The 21,471-nt window shown below is 54.9% G+C and overlaps 1 protein-coding gene across 1 annotated transcript; it reads right to left on the bottom strand.

Annotated features, from left to right (window-relative positions):
• Nucleotides 1-22: 22 nt before the first annotated feature.
• LDLRAP1 (low density lipoprotein receptor adaptor protein 1) lies at nucleotides 23-12,524 on the bottom strand (the record flags this gene model as incomplete). Its single annotated transcript, XM_021706481.1, has 8 exons — nucleotides 23-313; nucleotides 1,832-1,866; nucleotides 3,239-3,366; nucleotides 3,882-3,965; nucleotides 4,298-4,370; nucleotides 9,615-9,729; nucleotides 11,521-11,633; nucleotides 12,363-12,524. Coding segments are annotated over 8 exons (855 nt in total), but the record flags the coding sequence as incomplete, so codon positions are not given.
• Nucleotides 12,525-21,471: the final 8,947 nt, after the last annotated feature.

Raw genomic sequence — 21,471 nt, 5'->3', positions numbered from 1 at the left:
GGTTTAAAACAACCCGTCTTTTCCGGCTCGGCTGGCTGCAGCTCTGACCGGCAGGCTGGCAGTGTTGCGGGCTGGGAGTGGCCAGCGGGCCCTGGAGCAGACTTCCCCACCACAGGTGGCTTTGGTCTGTCACATGTTGAGGCGGTTGTGTCCTGCTGCCCCAGGCTGTCAGAAGCTGAAGAGGTCATCCTGCTCAGGGCCGCTGCTGTCAGGCTTGTCCCAGTCGACAGGCGAGAGGCACTGGGCGTAGTGGACGTCCTGCACTGTCAGTCCAGTGTCCAGGACCTGAGGGTTCGTCCGAGACTGGGCAAGCCTGGAGGGCAGAGCTGTGTGAGCTGAGAGCCTGAGCAAGGGGCTGGCAGTCTGAGGAGCCAGGCCAGGCCTGGGGTCAGACTTGAAGGGGGCTGGCTGGGGAGGGTGGAACAGGACCCAACAGGAAAGACAGATGCAGGGGAGGCACTGCCTCAGCGCCATGTGCCTCCCAGGAGGGTCGAGTGCCTTGGAAGAGTAAGGGCAGGCAGTGGGCACTCCCTCTTAGTCCTGACCACCCACCACACATGTGGAAAGGAACCACGGGAGCAAGAGGAGTATGGGCAGTGCTGGTGAGGGGTGTGGGGCAAGCTGCAGGAGAAACCGTCCAGCCACCAGAAGATTCTTTGGCTGTAACTGTGCTCAACATCATGCTGCTCAAAAAAATGTATCTAAAAAGGGAGACAACCTCACTGTCCAGAAGCATGGAGGAGCATTAACTCTGGCTGTTGCCCTCAGGAGAGTGCCAGGCAGTAGGGAGAGAGGTGTTTATGAGGCTTTCAGCAGCCTGGGGAAATGCTCTGACACAGCCACATTACATGGGAATCAGGAGCCCAAAATGCAAATGCCATCAATGCAAAATAATGTCTATGTATAGGATTAGCATGAATTACGCCCAAGCCTGGGCTGTGGGATTACAGGGTGGTGTTATTTTCTCTTTAATGCTTTGCTGATTTTCAATATTGCTAATAAAGGGTACATGATACTGGAATGATGTGGAAAAAGGAAATAGAAGATTTTCTTCAAATGAGGAGCTGTAGTCAGCCAGTGAGGCAGGGAGGTGGCAGAAAGAGCATCTCTGCTCGGAAGGGGCCACACATGGGGCTTCTGGCAGGCTCTGGCAGGTAGGGGTGAAGAGGAGGGAGCCCCTGACTGCTCCCACCTGATGGTCAAGCAAAGCCCCTGATGTGGGGGTCATGGTGGGCTGCCGAAGATCTCACGGGAGAAAGGGAGACCTGGCTGACCAGGGCCCAGGGCTCAGAACTCTGAGCTGCCCAGGCCTCTCCTCAGCACTCACCTTCCCGGTGACACATCCTCAAGCTGAAGGTACAGGAAATGCCACCACCCTCAGGCTTCACTAAAACTCCTCCTCAGCACCTGACATTCCCCTCTATGCCGCACTCCGTGGGCTTAATTAAGCACTCCTTCTCCCTGCCCCTTCTCATCAATGCGAAACTCAGGCGAGAACAAAGCCTGCAAAGAAGGCTCCTCCAGGTGTGGGAAGAAATCAGCTTGAGCTGCAGTATATTTTGCTCAGCTCAGGCTGGCAGAACAGTCACCAGGAACAGTCTCTGACTCAATGGCAAGAACTTTCTGACAGACCTGGCCAACCCTGGAAGGGCTCCCTCCCAGATGGTGGGCTCCCTCCCTGGCCCTGGAGGTGCTGAGTGGAGGGGTGGGGGGGTCTTGCCCTGGAGGTCAGGGCGGCTCAAGTTTTCACGCAAAAACCCAGGGAGAAAAGGGCAGGCAGGGCCAGCCATGTGCACCAGCCCTGTCCAGCATAGGGGCCTCATCAACTTACCTTGAAAACGCTTCATCCAGGCCATCGTCCAGCTCCTTGGGGAAATAAAGCAGGAGACAGGAACTCTGAGTGGGGAGCTCATACTCACAGCCAGGACTTGCCCCAGCCTCAGATAAGCCACAGACAGCAGGACACAGGTACAGGGTGGGCGCCCAGAGGAACAGGCTCAGGCAGGCCTCCCACCTGGCTACCACCACCAAATCTCAACCCAAGGACCCAAAGCTGGGGACATGGGACAAGAGAAAGGGCACATCCCAGGGTGTCTGGAGACCCAGGTGCGCTCAATGGCCTGCTCTGCCCGTGAGACCGTGGGTAAGTCACTGCTCCTCTTTGAAACTCAGCTTTTCCTTCTGTAAAATGAGAGGGCTGGGCCTGATGATTTTGATGGCTTTCAAATTCCAAAGGAAGAGGAGGAGAAGGAAGCTTTCCTGTTTTCATCTCTTTCCAAAAGCCAGGCTCACAGTCCATGCTCATGCGGGACAAGTGACGGCAGAACTCCCACAGTCTCAGTCAAAGCTGATGGGTGGGGTCCCCCATGGCCTCCAGGTGAGGATGGGCCAGGGAAAGGTTCCCAGACCACAGAGAACAGCTGAGGGACACCCCAAAGGTCAGAGGGACCTGTTGGGTTTTCAAGTCCCTCAATGTTTCAGATTTTACAATTAAAGAGAAGGCAAATAAAAGGAATGTGTGGTTCTGAAAGGGGTCCTGGGCCAGAGAAAGGACACCCAGGGAGAAGTGTAGAGATGTGGACAAGTCCTATAGACTATACAACATGGTGGTATCAGTGTCAATTTCTTGATTGTGATCACTGTAATGTGGTTGCACAAGATGTTAACATTTGGGATTCTGGGTGAAGGGTGAACAGGAATACTTTGTATTATTTTTGTAACATAGTCTGAAATTATTTCAAAATGAGGAATTAAAATTTAAAAAAATCCAGGCTCCTCTGGGAGCTTCTGTGGGCAGAGGTCATCATCCTCACTGATGGGATGAAAAGGCTGAGACAGAAGTCAGGACCCGCCCTGAGTCACGAGGGGCAGGGACCTAGCTGATCTGCCCACTCTCATTCAGACTGCAGAGGGGGAGGGGTGTCCAGAGCAAACTGTCAAGAACAAGGGTGCCTTTGGCTGGGCCGGTGGTGGGTAGAGCTGTGGAAGCTCAGGCCAAGAGGCCAGGCACTGTGAGGAGACAGCTGTGCCGGGGGCCAAGCCTGTTGGGGATGCAGCCCTGGGCTCAAAGGAGACACTGTTCATCCCCTGTCTGGACCTGGGTGTCCCTAGGCTGGGTCTGGTATTCCAGAGGCCCACCAGTCAAGGGTGCCAGGGCTTGCTCCTCGAGCAGCCTTAGGCTTCCCAGAGATCAGGCTGAGAATCATGGATCCCTGTGGGGTCCCAAACAACCACTCACCCAGACAACACTGCTGCTCAGGGCTTGAGGCCGTGAAGCCTCGTCCATGTTAGCGGTGTTAGCACTGACCGTGGACAGCGGGGCCTTGGCTGTCTCCTCCAGGTCTAGCAGGTTCCCGGTGGCCACCACTATGAGGGGATCAGTCGGGTGTGTCAGTGAGAGACAAGCTTAACCAGCTCCATCCTGGGCCTCCTGGGCTGTCCTGGCTCTGACCCCCACCTCGGACATGGCCTTACCATGGCCTGTCACCCAGTCCTGCCCTGGCTCTTCCCTCCCAGCAGCTGGGCAGCGGCCATGGGGCAAGAACCTGTCCCTACTGACAGCTCACACTGACACGTGTATACTCCCAGTTGCTGTGGAGCATTTTAAGAGATCACACAGCAGGAAGTGAAGTGTATGGTGATATATACACGTGCTTACATATTTGCACAGGGACATATCTGGAAGAACATGACCAAGACAAGTATCTTTTCCCTTTACCTGTATGTTCTAATTTATCTATAATAAACATGTATTATTTATTTAACAAGGGACAAAAAGGAAAAACCAAGAGTTTTCCCAGCCCAGGCAGGAATATGGCCCTCTGGGTGAAGGGCAGACTCAATGCCAGGCAGTGGAACCCCCCTCCCTGGCCAGGACTCACAGCTCTTCCGCGAGGGGGTGCTGTCACAGTGGGTTCCCAGGACATCTGCTCCCTCTTGGCTGGCTTTCTCCCTCTTCTCCTTCTCTGCGGGACACCAAGGCACATGGTCAGAGCCACAGAACCCAGCACACCATGGGCAGGGGGTGGGCCATGGTCAATCTCAGGAAGCGGTTTTAGGTCTCCAGCCGGGCGAAAAGAAACCTTGCAGATGTCATTTAACCCTCACAAGCACCCTCGGGGAGGAAGATGGCTGTTCCTGTTTTTCAGATGGGAAAACCAAGCCTCAGAGAGGTGACAGGAACTGCTCAAAATCACAAGCCAGGTGATGAGGCTTGAAGGAGTCCAGGTCTGACCTCAGGGCCTTAATCTGCCTTCCCGCCCCCGCCCCACCCATAACCTCTGTGAAAAAGACTCACCTTCCTTGGACACCTGCCAAAACTCAAAGGCGACTTTGAAGGCCTGGGCTACGGTGAGGGTGACAGCCTGCGCCTGAAAACAGGAAGCGGGGTGGGGAGGGGAGCAGTGTCGGGCAGGCCGAGCATGTCTGAACAGGGCCTGGACTCTAGGGGATGCCAGGTCACCCGCTCCTTGCCTGCAGTGCCTCTGAACGCCTGCTGGGTAGAGGCAGGCCCTGGTCACCCCAGGTGTAATGAGGCCACACCCTTGCAAGCCAGCTGGAGCCCCACCTTCCTGTCTCCAGCCTGGTCTTTGTCTTCACCCTCATTCCAGGGCCCTTCCTGTGTGATGGCTGTTTGCCGCTACTTTTTTCCTTCCTCTTTAGGCTTCCCTAAATTCAATGGACAGTGAGGCTTACTTCCTCCAAGGAGCCCTCCCTAATTACTGAGGATTTCATACACCAACTTAGGTTAGCCCTTGGAACCAGAGACCAGAAAAGGCAGGTTGGAAGGGCCCAGAGCTGGAAGGGGCCAGCCATTGCCTGAGCGAACCACACTACCAGAGGAGAGAAGATCAGGATCTGGTTAGGGCTAGGCCGGCTTGGAAAGGTTGAGAACTGGATGCCACAAAGGGAATAGGACTCTATAAACTCCCTAGCAGGAGCGAGATGCCAGTGAGTGCCAGGGGGCCAAAACCATTCGGTGCCACATCCCACCAGCAGGGAAGGGCCGCGCCTGGGCCTTTCAGCCCGGGGGGGCGCCTCTTCAGTCCCAACTCAGATGTCAGCACCCCGTCTCCTGTCACCAGCCTCGGGCTCCTCCAGCCCCAATCACCACCCTCGGGCACCATGCATACGAAAGCGTCACTAGCTCCCTACTTGTGTTCCCCCCGGCCATGTGTGTCCTGAAAGTAAAAATCGGCTTGAACACCCCTGCCCCCTTCCAGCAGGCCAAAGCCTTCCAGAGGTAGCAGCAGTGCTGGGTGAACCGCACTTGCCCAAGGGGTGGCCTTACTCCAGCCAAGCCCTCCGCAACATCCTCTTGACACCACCCCCCCAGCCATCCTTCTGGATGCCTTGGTTGAAAGGAGAAAGCACCAGCCTCTTTCCAGGGCACAAGTTTGGGTCTCACCAGCCCCAGTCCCTGCCCCTTTCCTCTGCCAGACAACTCAATTTAACTGAGAAACGAATCTGTGGCCACTGCCTTTAAAATTCTTTTTAAAAAAATATTTAAAATTCCTAAACAAGCTGACTGATCCATGCCAATTAAACTTCACGAAGTATAAAATCTCATTTGAATGTCTCCATCATTTACATTTTTGATGGAAGTACGAGCACTTTATGGCAAAACTTAAATATGGTAATTAAGTATGAAACTCTTCACAGATGTTTACAATTTAAGCTGTCACGTCTGAATCAAGTTTAATAGACCCAGTTACCATTGAGAATTGCCCATGAACTAAAAATATGGGTTAATTACCAGCCCAAGTCAGATCACTATACACCCAAGCAAGGGCTGGTCACCCAGTGTGGCAGGGACATGGAAACACCATTATTTTCGCCTGCAGGAAATCTGGAGACACAAGCTTACACTGTTTTCGCATAAATCTGCGTATTCATTTGCATACATTCCCACCCTTTTGCCCTGAAGTCCCAGGTTGCAAGTGAAAGCAGATCTAACCCACCAGCAATGTGTGCAAGTGGCTGCAAGCCCAGACTGGGCAGGGGCTGGGGGTGGGGGTGGTGGGCCTTGCTGCTTGTGGCGGCTGCAGGGATCCGGGCACCAGCATCAGAAGCAGGGACTGCTCAGGTCTGCCGCCTCCTTCCTTGCTTCCCCAGGCTGGTGTCCACCCTCTTCGGAGTGCCTCTGGCCTGTGGGTCTGTCTTATTACCCCACCCAGGCTCTGCCCCGCCCTGTTTTTCATGTTCTTGTCTAGTTCCCGGTAACCAGGCTATTAACCCCTCCAAGGGGCCAGGAACTCAGACTAAGTCTAGCCACATGCCCACTCCATAGCTGTCCTGCTGCCCCAGAAATATAAGTCCTTGTCCAAGGATGACTCAGGAATGCCAGCAGCCAGGTGAGGGAAAGAGTCTGCCCACCCTGATCGGGTGGGGTGGGACTCAATTTGCTGTCAGTCCAGGCCCGGCACCTGCACGGCTACCCTGAGCCCCTCCACTTCCTTAAGAGCCTGGAGGCCTACTGCTAGGTAGATGAGAATGTTTCTTTGTACAGAACCTTATCTTGGCTGTGCCCAGCAGGACTGGGGGATGGAGGGGGCTGGGTGACTGTGCTGCCCAGAGTTAAGCTGAACTGGTGGGTGACCCAGAAGCCCCTTTTCCCTCAGTCCTGGGTGTCCTCAAGCTCATTCAGGTAGCCCAGCAAGGAAGAGTGAGCTATGGAGGCTCCAGGCCATGCCATGGGCATAGGCTTCCTCAGCATCACAAGCCCAGGCCTCCTGCAAGCTGAGCCACGTTGCCACCCACCCCACGGCCACTGGCATTTCAGTCCCCAGCCCCAGTGGTCCCGTTTTGCGTTCCCCTGCGCCTGTGCATGTGCGAGGCCTACAGTGTGCACCTTTGCCTCTCACCATCCTACCCCTTTCCTCTTGGCCTGGCAAACTCCTACTCACTACTCAGCCTTCAAAGCCCCATTCGAAACATCTCTATCAGCTGGGTGTGGTGGCTTACACCTATAATCCTAGCACTTTGGGAGGTGGAGGTGGGAGGATTGCCAGAGCCCACAGGTTTGAGACCAGCCTGGGAAACTTGGCAAGACCTCATGTCTACAATAAATCAAGAAAAATTAGCCAGGAGTGGTGGCATATGCCTGTAGTTCTAGCTACTTAGAAGGCTAAGGTGGAAGGATCACCTGAGCCTAGTAGGTTGAGGCTGTGATGGCTGTGAGTATGCCACTACACTCCAGCCTGGGTGACAGAGTGAGATCCTGACTCACAAAAAGAAAAAAGAAAAAAACATCTCTGTCTTTGGGAAGCCTTACCAACCTCCAGTGAGATTTAATGACTCTGCCCTGGAACCAAGCCCCCTGGATTCCAGATACTAAAGCTGGGCTCCTCTCCTCAGCTTCGCCCAGGACAGGCAGCATCAGACATCCAAGGTAGCAGTTGCCAGCAGGTAATACCCTAAGGTACCCATTTCACCTTGTGCCTCCCCCAAAAACACTTCCACTAAGCCCGAGAATCTGGATGTCCAAACATGGTTGGACCATGAGGCCGTCAACACGCTGCCAGCTTGGGCTGAGCTGAGGCTTGAAGCATCAGGTGATGTGTTTACACCACACTGGGCTGGGCTGTCTCAGAGAGAGCTCCCCAGGGCCCCCAAAGGGGGAGGCCAGATGGCAGAGGTAGGGGTGCAGGATGAGTTGTGCTATGCCCGTCAGCCTCTGACCCCACAGAGATACATGTTGAGAAAAATGAAGAGTCTGGGGTCTAGCAGGAGCCCTTTCTGCCTCCCAGGAAGGGCTCCACTGTCAGTGGCCAGGCAAACTGACCCCTTGGTCTCGGGGCAGGCTGACTTGATCAAGAGTGTCTAAAGTCCTCTGGGGCCAGGCCAGGCCACCCTTGGAAGGGCTGGGCCAGCACTGTCTTCCTCTTACTCCCAGACCCCCCAGAGGAAGCCTCTGCATCTTGGAACGCCCCCTGCCAAGGGCCTATACTCTGCAGCAATGGCTGCGGGCCAGCTGTCCCTGCCCAGCACCCGCTCCAGTCAGTGGGGAGGAAGAGATGGACAATGGGGACACAATGAGCTTGTATTTTTAAGTGTGGCCTTATAAAAGACAAAACCGCAAGTCACTGTGGAAACAAGGCTGACATGGGGGGAAGGCACTGCAGCTCAGGGCCTGGGTGAGGGGCTGGCAACTCCGAGTCTGCAGGAAAGAAACACGGTGTACTAAATAAACTGGGGCCTTTCAGAGCTGATAGGTAAGCAGCCCAGAGAAGGGCAGGACCTCATCCCAGGTCACACAGCACACCAGCCAGGACCAGACCCTTAGTCTGTCCATCCCTACGATGCCTCCTTCCCCACACCTGTGATAGGCAGACCTGTGCCTCCCAGGATGTCCACATCCTAAGCCCTGGGACCTGTGAATGCCACTGGACGGCAAGAGGGCTCTGCAGGTGTGATTACAGGTCCGGAGATGGTATTACCCTGGATTACTCAAGGGGCCCAAATGTCATCATGGGGGCGGGGGGTCACAGTTAGAAGCAGCACGGTCAGGGTGAAGCGAGAGGGACACTGGGAGGTGCCGCATGCCGGCTCTGAAGACAAGGGAGGCCCAGGCCGCGGGTGGCCTCCAGAAGGTGGACAAGACAGCAAATGGATTCTCCCCCGGGACCTATGGGCAAACACACAATCCTGCCGACCTAGCTGAGGCTTCTGGCCTACCTCCAGGGCTGTAAGAGAATAAATCCGTGTTGCTTTAAGCCACTAAGTGTGTGGTCATTTGTCACAGCAGCAATAGGAAACCAATACAATGTCTAAAGTGTGCCCTGATGGGCAGCAGGAAGCCTGGAGGCCTCAAGGACTATGATGTCCTCGATGTGTTCTTTGACAGCGATGAAGGGAGAGATCTTGTCTCCTTGGCTCCAAGAGCCCTTGGCATGGGAACAGGGCTCTGGGCTGCCAACCCAGGGTTAACAGATGCCAGTGGATATCAACAGATGTTAGGGACCATCGTACAGGGAGGTTGCTCAGATCCTGGGGCCTCAGAAACAAAGGCTGCGAGGCTCACAGTGGCCCCGCTCCTCCCTGCCCCTAACTTAAGACAGATGCCAGTGACACCAAGGCCCCACTCATTCCCACTAGATGTAATTGAGGGCTGTCCTGGAAACACAGCCCGGATGACAGAGTGAGAACTTGTCTCCAAACAAACAAAAGAAACTAAAAGAAAAAAGACAACGGAGACAGCCATAGCTCCCACCTCGCAGAGCTGCTGTGAGGGCTAAACAAGGAAATACCCTGAAACCCAGCACTGAAATGTACAAGCACGAGGTACCAAAACAGCCACTTCCAGCCCAACCCTGGCCACAGTAAGCCCAGTCTCCTGGGGGCTCTCGCCTTTGCCTTCCATCCCAAGCACCCCAATCTGCCCTCTCTGAGGACAGTCCTGCAACCCCAGACCATACTAATGATAGGAGATCAGAGCAAGCTCATCCCCACAAAGCACTTACAGGGGAAGAGCCTGGGCCTCATGGGACACAGCCAGGCTGCCTGGTAGCTCCTCTGCCTGACTGCAGCCCTACTCAGTGCCTTCCACTCTCACTACCCCTGGGATTCCCTGGATTACTAAGCCTGCCAGACCATCCCCCGCCTCCTCCACTGACCATCTTTCGCTTGGTGCAGAGGAAGGCGTGGCACTCCAGGCTCTCGCTGTGCTGACTCTGGGCGATGTAGGCAAACACCTTGTCATGCATCTTGTCTGCCGTGCAGTAGGAGATCCTGCAAGACAGGTGGGAAGTGCCATCAGGCTGGATGGGGCCTGCCTCGCTGGATGTCCCAGAAAGCCTGCTCCCTAGTCCTCCAGGGTGGTCACTGGAGAACCAGCCTTGGCCTCTGGGGCCTGGCATCCGGGGCCGTCTAGGGGCGTGACCCAGACCGTGCGGGAAGGGCTAGGGGTAAAGACCGAAGGAAGGGCACTTCCCCTACCCTGACCCCACACTAAGCCACACCCCAAAATAGCAATAACCAAACCCTTATGGTGTACCAGGCAACGTGCCAAAAACCTTCTAGCTCTCGGTCCATTTAATTCTCAGAACTAATCTCTGAGATGGATTCTGCTATTAGCTCCACTTTACAAATGAGAAAACTGAGGCTAAAGGCCTGAGACCATGGAGGTAGCAGCAGAGGTAGGACCTGCACTCACCTGGGGATTCCAGGGCCCATCACTGCCATCTTTTCCCCTAAGGATCTGTGCGGACTAGCTGGAAAGGGCAGCAGGCCCTGCCCACTGAGGGTCTTCACCTGGCCTCCCCTTGTGCTGCCCGCCTCTGATCCATGCCCCTGCCCAGAGGTCAGAGGAGGTTCAGAGGCCTCTCTCTCAGGGGACTGGGACCACCAGCAAATTCTCCTGGGACCCTGCTGGGCGAAGCACTGCAGTGGGGGCAAGAGTCTAAAGAGGAGACCCAGGGGACCGGAGGGGACACAAAGCAGTCCCCCTGCACGGGATTCCCTCCCTGTCCCTGGCGCCATCACACCTGGGTGCCCCGAGCCCAGTCTTCCCATCCTCCCTCTCATCTGACCCCTCCCTGCTGCCTCCAGTCATCCTGAGGGTCTCAGTCAGGAGAGGAGCTGGCCACAGCTTCAATCACAGGCATCAACCCACATAAAACCCGCAGCGGGGGGCAGAGGGCGGGGGGCAGGGGGGCAGGGTGGCTCAGTCTCCTGCTCTTCATGCCACTGGGCTTTGGTATCAGTCAACTAGATCCTGCTATTCTTGGAAACGCCAACTGAAGGCAGGCAGGTAGAATCAGGAAGGTGAGAGGAAGACATCAGTCAGAAACTCAGAACCATCCCCCAATGCACATCTATCTGCCGCCGCTGCCACTGGCCTGTGCTCCAGTAGGCTGAACCACCCACTGGAGATGGCAAGAGGGTGGAGGGATACCTGGGAGACGTGGGCCTGGACGGAGCCGTGGACAGGTGTCCTGTCCCCAGTTCAGCCACTACCTCACCCTGCAGCCTTGGGCAGGATCCTCTCTGGCCTCAGCTTCTCCATCTGTAAGATGGACCCGGGCTGTCCCTTCCAGCTTATAAATCTTCCAACTGACCAATCAAGAACGAGATGGGGGTAGTCAGAGGCTCCAAGGGCTGAGCACTGCCTCCCTGGGCTAGGGAACCTTAGAGAGACTATCTACACTCTGGCCTCAGCCCCCACCTGAAGTCTCCCTGGGATCCTGGCCAGATGTCCAGAGCTGGGCTGCTGCATTCACGGCGGAAGGAAAAGACAGATCTGCCATTCTCTCCCAAGTCTGATTCAACAGCAAGCTGGGGGCTGGGCATCAGCAGTCCCTACAACTGGTGGTATTAACCAAGTGCTCGCTGTGAGCCGGCGCTGGGCACTCAGTATTCCCTAACGGCTCTAGAGGCGGGATCTGTTCCCACCTCCATTTTACAGATGAGGAAACTGAGGCTCCAAGGTCACCCGGATAGGAAGGGGGAGAGCTTGGGCTCAGGACACTCCAGTCGCCACCCCCAGTGGCCAAGTGGCTATGGCCCCCATGCCGAGCATACCTGTAAATGGACACGTTCTCGATGAGCTGGTTGGTGACATTGTCAGTCAGGATGATTCCCCGTGGTGACACCTTGAGGGTCACCTTCTGCAGCTTCTTCCCACTGGCCTTAGCCTTGGGGACAGATGTGAGTTAGAGGAACCTGCCTGCCTACTCGGGACCTACCCTCGTGGGTGATCCGTCTCAGCTCAGGTGACAGGCAGTGCCTGGGAAGGCCACCCAGCCAGCACCCTCTGGTGATGAAAACAGAGCAACAACTGCCGCTCACTGAGCACCCGCTGTTTGCCGAGCACTGGATCTTGAGTCGACCTCCTCCTTCCCAGGAGGGGGGCTCAAGTAGGCCAAGGGACTTGCCCAGGGACACACAACCAGGAGGGACCACAGAAGCAGCACTGAGTGGGCTATCACAAACCCACAGGATGGCTCCAGCCCATCCGATGTGCCTGCTGGGGCCTGAGTTGATGGGTCCGAGGCATTCAGGGAAGTGGACTTGCTCCCTTGAAGCTAGGGAGGGGAAAATCCAGTCTCGGTGGGCGCCATGCCTCTCAGGTCATTGGGCAAGTGGTCGAATAACAGCAACCTTCTCTGTCCCTGGCGTTAATAAGTCATTAACATTTAGGCAGGAGCCTAAACTGGGGCAGGGGAGGCTGGAAGAGGCCACAGTGACTGGAGGAAGCCACAGACCATGACCCTGAGAGTCCAATGGCTCCCCTCTACCAAAGCCCCAAGCTGGACACCAGGGCCAGGTTCAGTCACAACTAACTGGAGGAACCAGTGGAACGAGGGGCACCCCGAAGGAGCTGGCCCCTGGCACCCCTGCCCCCTCCTGACAGGGTTGCTCACAGTTGCTACGATCCTCTTGACGGCAGCGGCCGACAGCTCCTCACCCTTGGGCTGCTCCACCAGCGTCATGCCCAGGTACTTGAGGCTGAAGAGCATCCCCTCGAGCAGAGTCTCCCGCGTGTCTGTCCAGTTCTCAGGCAGCTCTGGGGGGCAGGACAGATATTAGAGCCTGGGACATCACAGCAAGATAGAGACCAGCACCACCGGTGGGCACCAGCTCCATCCCCCAGGGAATCCCAGCAAGGGCACTAGGGCCACCCTCCATTATCTTCACATGCAATAAAGGGCTAACCTGTTCCAGGGTATACCAAGCACTGTGGTAACGAGCTCTACGTACATTCTCGTTAATCCTCACAAGAACCCATGAGGTAGACAACTTCATCATACACACTGACAGCCAGACACACAGAGGCCCAGGGTGGCTGAACCACATGACCAAGTCCACAGAGCCAGTCAGTGCAGGAGCTAAGGCTGCAGTCACACTTCCAAGGCCAGAGCCCATACATTTTTTTTTTTTTTTTTTTAAGCCAGGGTCTCACTCTGTTGCCCAGGCTGGAATGCAGTGACATAATCATGGTTCACTGCAGTCTCAACCTCCTAGACTTAGGCAATCCTTCCGCCTCAGCCTCCCAAGTAGCTGGAATTTCAGGGACATGCCTCATATCTGGCTAACTTCTTGGTTTTTGTTTTTGTTTTTTTGTTGTTTTTATAGAGACAAGGTCTTGCTATGATGTCCAGGCTGGTGACAACTAATGTCAGGAAGGCTGGGTCATGAGGGGATGAGCTGGCACTCTGAGCAGGAAACAGACCAGGAGGGACAGCTTGAAAGAGCGCCCACGCAGGAGAAGGCCCTGAAGAGGCAGATGCAGTCCTCACGGGGTTCTGAGCATCCCCAGGGCTGCTCACAGGAGCTGAGGCCCAAAGGCACCATCACTCAGCCTGGAGCCAGGTCAGGAGGGGAGGTCTTGAGGGACTCTCCCAAGCCCCCATCACTAGGGTGAATGGACAGCTGCGGGTTACGCCCAACTTTCTCACCCTGCACCTGTGCACTGGAGACCCTCCCTTTTCACACTGAACCCCACATTCACCCTATGTAAGATGCTATATAACCCATGTGCCTTTTACAAGTGGGAGCAGAATTTTCCTGTCCAGCCAGCCTCTCCTAGACCACTTTCCCTATAAGTTCCTGAATAAACCCCATGTCTCATCTGTTGTCTCTGGGTCATTTCTTCGGCCTCTTGGGCACAGGGCCTTCCCTTTTGGGGTCTTTGGAAATTCGGCACAGTAGAGGTATTCATTATGACTGTATTCGTTTTACAGAGGGAAAAATGCTCTTCAGCTTCACACATAATCTTGTTAAAGAGAGAGAAGGCTCCAGAGAGGAATCAGCTTCCAGGGGCCACCAGAGAGGTAGCCAGGGCCAGTTTCCCTAACCTATCCTCTGGGAGACGTTCTGTGTGCCCCCCCATCTCCTCCTGGGCCCCTTCCTCACTGGCTCTGATGAAAAAGCCATAGGAAGAAAGGTCAGGACTGGGTATCACTGGTTCCAGGGCAGCTGAGGCTCTGATAGGGCTGTGGGCTCCCCGGGGGTACGAGGTTCAGCCTGACTCGATGGTTCCTACCCCGTCTGGAGTAGAAACCCAGGGCCCAGGTGGTACTGCTAGGTCCCCTACCCAGTCCAGGTCCTGTCTGTCCCTCCTAGCTCCTGGGCCTCCAGGGGCTCTGTCTCCTGTCTCCAGCCAGGAGGAGCCTCGTACACCCACATATCCCTGAATTTGTCTTAAGTAAGCCACTGTCCCTCTGTGACTATTTCTCATCAGAAAGTCTGTATATGCTGGGGGTAGGGGACGGTCATACAAGAACTTAGAGGTGTACCCAGTTCCCCCAGTCCTTTAGCAGAGATTTGTTGACTGGTCACCCAGAACCTGGCATGAGCTGGTGTTCGATATTTGCCGAGTGATGAAATGACATGGACAACCCTGCCCCCAGCTCTGGCCTCTGGCCCACTGACCTCCAGCCTTCATCCCTGGGCCTCCAACCCAGCATGAGGCCGGGACCCCACTGAGAGAACCTCAAAGCCCAAAGTGACCCCATCCTCTGACCCATCAACCATGAGCCTATTCCCCTGGAGCCTCCAAAAAGACTCAGAAAGTCCCCGAAGTGTCCCTAGTCTTGGGTTGGGCAATAGGGCCCTGGAGCAACTCAGACACAGGCCCTGCTCTCAAACCAAGAGTAACAGCACCATTGTCAGGGAAAAACAGCCATCATGTGGCAAAAACACAATAATAACAAAGTTATTACTATTACCTCTGATACGCACAGCCACCTTGCATCTGGTATTCTTTCATTCTCATTTTACAGATGAGGAAACTGAGGCTCAGAGGACTGACCCCAAAGCCCAAGCTCCTGACCATGAGACCATATTACCTTATCATGCAGCAAACTACCTTCGTTCTAGCAGAAGGTCAGGGAGAGAGGGAGAGGTCCTTGGAGCTGGAGGTATTTCTTCCCACCTGGAGTTAGGTATTCCTAACACCTGAGGTTTTCCCTCTGCAAGCCAAGATACCCACACCACCACTTTCAACCTGAGACCCATCTAAGTGAGGATGGCCAACGACATTCTGCCTGCCATGCCTGATCCTGTGTCCTTGGCAGGCATTGCTAATCAATTGAAGCTCTATTTCTCTCAGATTGTTTCTCAGCACAAGGCCCCAGGCAGGCAATACCAATTCATCAAGGGATTGATCATCTCATTATCTATTCTTGCTCTCCAGTAAACACCCTCTTTTCGTGTCCCCACTCTCCCATTTCCTCCAGTTCAGCCCTTTCCTGGCCCCTTTCCAAAGCCACTTCCGCTCCCTCCATTCCAAAGAACCACAGCCTGCCAAGGTCACGGGTGATCTCTCTGCTGTCAAAACATTCCCTAGTCCTCCATGACCTCTGAGATGTTTGGCATTTTTCTGCATTCCTCCTTCCTGGCCCGACCCTTCTCCTATGCTCCCTCCTCCTTACAGACCAGGTGCCACTCATCAGCCTCAGAGACCTCAGCCCAAACCCCTGTCACTGGACAGATGTCACTGGACAGATGATGCAAATGAGGCCCAGATAGGGATGAGACCTGTGTAAGGTCACATGGCTAGTCAGAACCCCTGTGCACTACAGGTGATCCCCACAGTGACGGTCGGGGAATTTAAGCTCCCCAAGTCTCCTCTCCCACGACACCCCTACATATGCTCACACACACACACCACACACACGCCAACCATGCAGAGCTCTGTCCTCAGAATGGAACATTTACTTCCTAACTTCTGTGCTTTAGCTCAAACAGCTCCCTCTGTCCGAAATGCCTTCTTCCCTATGCTTGTTCAAATGCCACACATTTGGCCTCTTCCAGGAAGTCTTTTTTGGGGTAACCTAGCCTCGTGGCTAAGAGCAAGGACTTTAGTCCTAGAATACCAGTTCTGATGCTTCAAGCCTGAGTTAACTACCTTCCCTGAGCTTCAGTTTTCTCACCTTTAAAATGGGGAAAACAGCCGGGTACAGTGGCTCACACCTGTAATCCCAGCACTTTGGGAGGTTGAGGTGAGAGGACTGCCTGAAACCACTGGCTCGATACCAACCTGGGCAACATGGTGAGACCTCGTCGCTACAATAAATAAATTTTTTAAAAAATTAGCTGAGCATGATGGTGTATACCTATAGTTCCAGCTATTTGGAAGGCTGAAGTGAAAGATCGCCTGAACCCAGCAGGTTGAGGCTACAGTGGCCATGAGCATGCCACTGCACTCCAGCCTGGGCGACAGTGAGACCCTGACTCAAAAAAATAATAATAATGGGGAAAACAATAGTTCCTGGCTCACAGGATTGTCTTGACCCTTGGATAAGGTGATAAAATGAGATAATAAGATAAAATGCTCTCAGCAGCGGGCCAGGCCCACAACAGTGCTCGGAGCGCCTTCTGATGGGGCACTCTCCTGTCCAGGGTTGAGGGAGCCTTTGTTGAGCACAAATCTCCTTCTCCTCCTCCCAAAGCCACACCATGGGCTACCAAGTGCCACCTGCACACATCTTTCCCTCAAAGGACCTGCCAGTCATGTTTGCCTCCCCAGAGCCTGGTATGGAAGAGGTGTATTCCTGTCCCTTGGTCAAGCCCAGCTTTCCCCCTAGGAAGCCCTGTCCTTTCTCCTGTGGTTCTGCACATGTGATCACCTCTCCACAGAGGTATAAGGTCTCCTGTCCCGCACCTTCCCCACAGAAACCAGCACCAGGGAGCATTCAACAAAGTCATATTTGGAGCGTTCGCTGCCACATGCCCCATTCACCAGCCACACGCTACTTCCCAGGAGAAGTTCTGGGAGCTCCCAGGGGCCCCTGGGCAAATACAGGCCTGAGTGCACAGTCCTGTTCCGGTCCTGGTTATTTTTGGCCCTGTGGCGGGTAATGACTGCGCTATTTTCATGCTGCAATTTTACAGATGACCTGCTGCTGGAGTGAGTTGGGGACAGACCACATGCCCTGTCTAAATTACAGCTGTGAACTCATGCTCCTTCCCTGTGAAGGCCCCCTACCCAGGAGGCAGAGTGGGCGGGGTGCCCCTGCGCCCTTTCCACAGTCCAGAAGAGGACCAGCCTGGCTGGTGTCTAGAACACCAGAGCTGCAGCCAAACCCAGGGGCCAGGGGGAGCCTCTCACCAGGGGCCTGGCCTCCAGCTTCCTCCAGCCTGGTGGGAGACGGCCTCAGACGCCACAGAGCAACACCTCAGAAGGGGCCTCAAGCTCTGCCCTGCACCAGAGTGTGGCTGCTTCTCTGGGCTGCAATCTCTCTATTGGACAGATGGCTTCTGTCTCGAGGAGCACCCTCAGAGAAAGCTTCTAGACATGAAAAGTGCCAGGCAAGTTTCCGAGTTAACGCTGTTGAGGCTATTATCAAAGGAAAATAATTTCAAAATGATCATCACAGCAGCTACCAATTCCTAAGTACCTACTTACACCGTAAGAGAGAAACAGGCTCTGGGCTTTGGAGCTGGGCGGGTGGGGTTCACAGACCTCCGCAGGTCTCAGTTTCCTCACTTAAAATAGGGACAGTAATAGTATCCCCCCATGGGTTGTCATGAGGATGAAATGAGTTCACACCTGAGGAGGCTTACAGCCCTGTCTGCTACACACCAAGTACCACGTAAATGTGAGCTACTGTCATTACCAACAGACAAGTACAAAGAGCTTTAACGTATCCACGGCCATTTACATAGCCCTGACTCTTTATGAGGATGGATCAGTGTTCCCATTTCCCAGATAAAGAAACTCAGAGGAGTCGGACCACGGCTCCCAACTGGTGGCGCTGACTCCAATCCTACACCCCCACCTGCACCCACCAAGTGGCTTCCAAAGCGAGGCAGGAGCCAGGCAGAGCCCTGCGGGGCTGTCCGACCCTCAGAGAGCAGTGGGTGACCTCTGCCTCTTTCACGCCACACGCTCCTCCCACAGCAGCAGACCCATGAGCGGCTTAGGCCTAGGCTCTAGTCAACCATTCCCAGCACTCGCTTGTCCCTCAGGCTGGAATGCTCTTCCCAGACTCCTCCCCTGGGGATTCACCTGTGTGTTCCCACCCATCCTTACTGCCCCTCAGTGCACTATCTCCTCGCATGCCTCTGGCACTGCTGCTGCGGATGCAAAGGCTGAGAGCATGGGGGAAATGAAGATCCCCAGCTCCAGCGTCCTCCTACACAGGAACCGCCAGGAACTGCCTCCAACATGCGACTCCAAGAGCCCAGTCCAGTCCGTACCGAGAGTCTCCTTCTTTGCTGCCCGCCCCCCTTGTTGGATCCAGCTCCAGGAGCCTCTGGTGGTCAGACACCTGATCACGTCCACTTCTGGGACTCCCTTCCCTCCTCACCCGCCCTAATAATACTTCCTGCGCTCTCCAACCAAAGAGATGACTTGCACCCAGATCCTTGTTTCCAGAATGCAAACGTAGACTCCAACCCATCTAAAAAAGGCTACCTCACATTCATTCACCTGCTTCCTTTTTATTCCTGACATTGCAACGATCCACAAGACAAGTGCCCTGCCCCTTGCTGAGAATGCCTCCTCCACTGATTGTGAGCACTGTCACAAGAGATGGCTTGGGCCTGACACATAGCACTCAATAAATATGGTTTTGGGGTTTACTTGTAGTCCCTCTCATTATAAATATTGTAAATAAATATGAATAGATGCCAACCAGCATAAACTAGCTTTACTGGAAACTGCACCTCCTATTTCTTGTCCTTGGATTCTCTGACAGGTTATGACAACCCACAAAGGAGCCCGAGGGTCACTTGATTCCAGTACCTTTGGAAAGAAGGGCACTGAGGGGCCCAGGTGAACCACCCTTCCAGGCATCTGGAAGAAAGGAAAATCTCAGCCAGGGACAGAGATAAAACATTTATGGTTCTCAATGGGATGGGAAAAGGCCATGTGTGGGAAAGCCCTCTTTCAAGGTCAGGACAACTGGGAGATGGGAGGCCCAGGTTCAGGGCAAAGAAGCTCTGCTGTGTGACCTCAGGCAAGGTGCCACCCTTCTCTGGGCTTCAGTTTCTCCACAAATAAAACAATGTTATCCTAGCTAAGGACCTTGACGGGGTGAAGAGCAGGTCACAGTTGACAGCAGGGTCCAGTCCAACCTTAATTCCACTAGCTTCAGTTTGGCTTCAAAACTCAACCCATGGGGACTAGGTCTAAGGCCTGGCTGGATCACAACCCCAAGCAAGGCTGCCCCAGCATCCACCACCCGATATACCCCACAGCTTCCCTCTCTAACCCGTGGCTGACCTCAGGGGCTGCCAGCTCAGCCTAGGGTGAGGCCTGTTCCCAGCTCCCCCCAATGGCCAGAGTCCAGGAAGCACATCAATAATAAGACACCTGGACTGGGAATTTGGATCTCTGCTTCCAGGGCCAGTTGATTCCACTTCCCTGAGCCTCAGTTCCTTGATCTCTAAAACGGGTCTGCTGTCACCTCTCAGGAGCAAATGAGATCATGGAAGAAAATACACATAGTAAGACATAGTGGCAAAACAGCAATTACCAGGTATTGAACTCTTCCTCCACACCAGGCAGAAAGCAATTTCATTTAATCCCCACAAAAAACTGTGAAGCAGGTACTATTGTTGTTTGCAATTTACAGGTGAGGAAACTGCAATTTAACAATGAGGGCCAAGGGATGCTGGGCGCAGTAGCTCACGCCTGTAATCCCAGCACTTTGGGAGGCCAAGGCGAGAGGACTGTCTGAGTCCAAGGGTTCAAGACCAGCCTGGGCAACCTGGTGAGACCTCGTTTCTACAATAAATAAATAAAAATTAGCCAGGTATGGCGGCACACACCTACAGTTCCAGCTACTTGGAAGGCTGAGGAGGAAGGATCACCTGAGCCCAGCAGGTTGAGGCTGTGGTGGCCGTGAGCATGCCACAGCACTCCAGCCTGGGTGATGGAGTGAGACTCCGAATTAAATAAATAAATAACGAAGGACAGGTAGGGCTCCCACAGACCGCATTCTGAGTACAGAAGGCTGCAGGACACACTCAGGGCTTATTGAGGGGTGGGGGAGGGGCAGAGTTCTCCTCCCCTTTCCTCCAAAGGTGCAAGGAAGGCGCCAGAACCCCCCAAATCCGTTTCCCACCGTACTAAGAATGCTGAAGGGCCACAGGATGGGCAGGGGGAGAAGGAAGCCACCAACTAGGAGAGTGCATTTTTATCAATACTCTTCTTAACACCTCTGCCAGGGAAGAACTCTTATGCCCATGTTACAGAGGAGGAAACTGAGGATGAGAAAGGACAAGTGACTTCCCAGGGCTGAAGAAAGCAAGAGAAACTCTTCCACCACCTAAAGTAGCTTCCTTTTCTCTTTCCCGATTCAAGGGTGCTTCTAGGCTCTCTTCCTTTGCCCAGCACCTCCCTTTTCTTCAAATCCCTTCCCCAGGGGCCGCCCCACCACCCTCTGACCCTCATCTCTGGAGAAAACCACAGAGTTCTCCCACTGGAACAGATGGGACATTCTCAGAAGTCCTGGTCAAATCTCACGAATTTTTCAAGGGGTTATTTCGGGAGGCAGTAAGTGTGATAGATGGTACATCCCTGGCCTGGCTAGGCCAGGCCCTAGCGGGTCTTTGACCCCACCCCCACCAGCAGGCACCAGCCCACATTCCCAATGCCACCACCAGTCTGCAAGGAGGCAGCCACAGCTGAACAGCAGAGTGGGGCCAGAGGAGGGGCAAGGCGGGCCCTTCAGGCCAAGACACGCTGGCACTCTTGGGACGAGGGAACTCGGGCTCCCCTGGCGGAGCCCTGCAAGGCAGAGGGGATGGGGGGTACCGTATAGCCAGTTGCCTCCTGGAGAGGGGAGAGGTCTATGGCCCCAGGTGTGTGGCAGGGAGGCGGGAGTGTACAGGAGTGCTGGGCTTTGGCTCCACGTCAGCAAGGAGGGCCTGTGTCACCCCAGGCAAGCCACTCTGTCCCCTCCAGAAAAAAAGAGGGACCGGTGCTAGGTCTGTCAGGCCTCGGGGGAAGGTGCCAGGTGACAGGTTCCCGGAGCGTAACCCGAGACGCCAGGAGAGAAGGGAGCCCCGGCGAGGCCCCTCCCAGCCTCCCAGACGCCCCGGGAGAAGTGGCAACGAGTCTGCATTTGCCTGGGCGCCCAGGGACCTCGGAAGCCCAAGGGGGAAGGTGCGAGAGAAAACAGGTTTCAAAAATAGCCGGGTCGCCAGCCTCGACATTGGTCCGGCTGGAGGAAGGGACGCGGAGGAGTCTAGATCGCCCAGCATTGGAACCTCCTGAGACACGCTAGGCCCGGCCTTGCTCCCGCCCTCAAGTAGGTACCTGTGATCCGGGGCTCACACCTGGGTGAGTTTCTGAACACTAGGAAGTCAGAAGTTGACCCGTGGGTTGGACAGGGGGTGGGGGGAGGAGTCGGCTCCCGCCCCCTGCTGCTCCGGGTGGGGCGCTGGGGTGCGGGATTGGGGCAGCTCCCAGGCCCCTGCACCCTCTTCCTTCCCCCACCAAACCCCCGTCCCCGGCACTGACGCCGAGAGCTTGCCTCCTCAAGCCGCCCAGGGCGGCGGGGCGTGGAGGTGCCGGGG

Source organism: Carlito syrichta, unplaced genomic scaffold (assembly GCF_000164805.1).
Source record: "Carlito syrichta isolate Samal-C Ts95f unplaced genomic scaffold, Tarsius_syrichta-2.0.1 Scaffold315639, whole genome shotgun sequence".
NCBI lineage: Eukaryota > Metazoa > Chordata > Mammalia > Primates > Tarsiidae > Carlito > Carlito syrichta.
The sequence above is the reverse complement of the archived record's forward strand: the minus strand, read 5'-3'. Positions and strand labels throughout refer to the sequence as shown.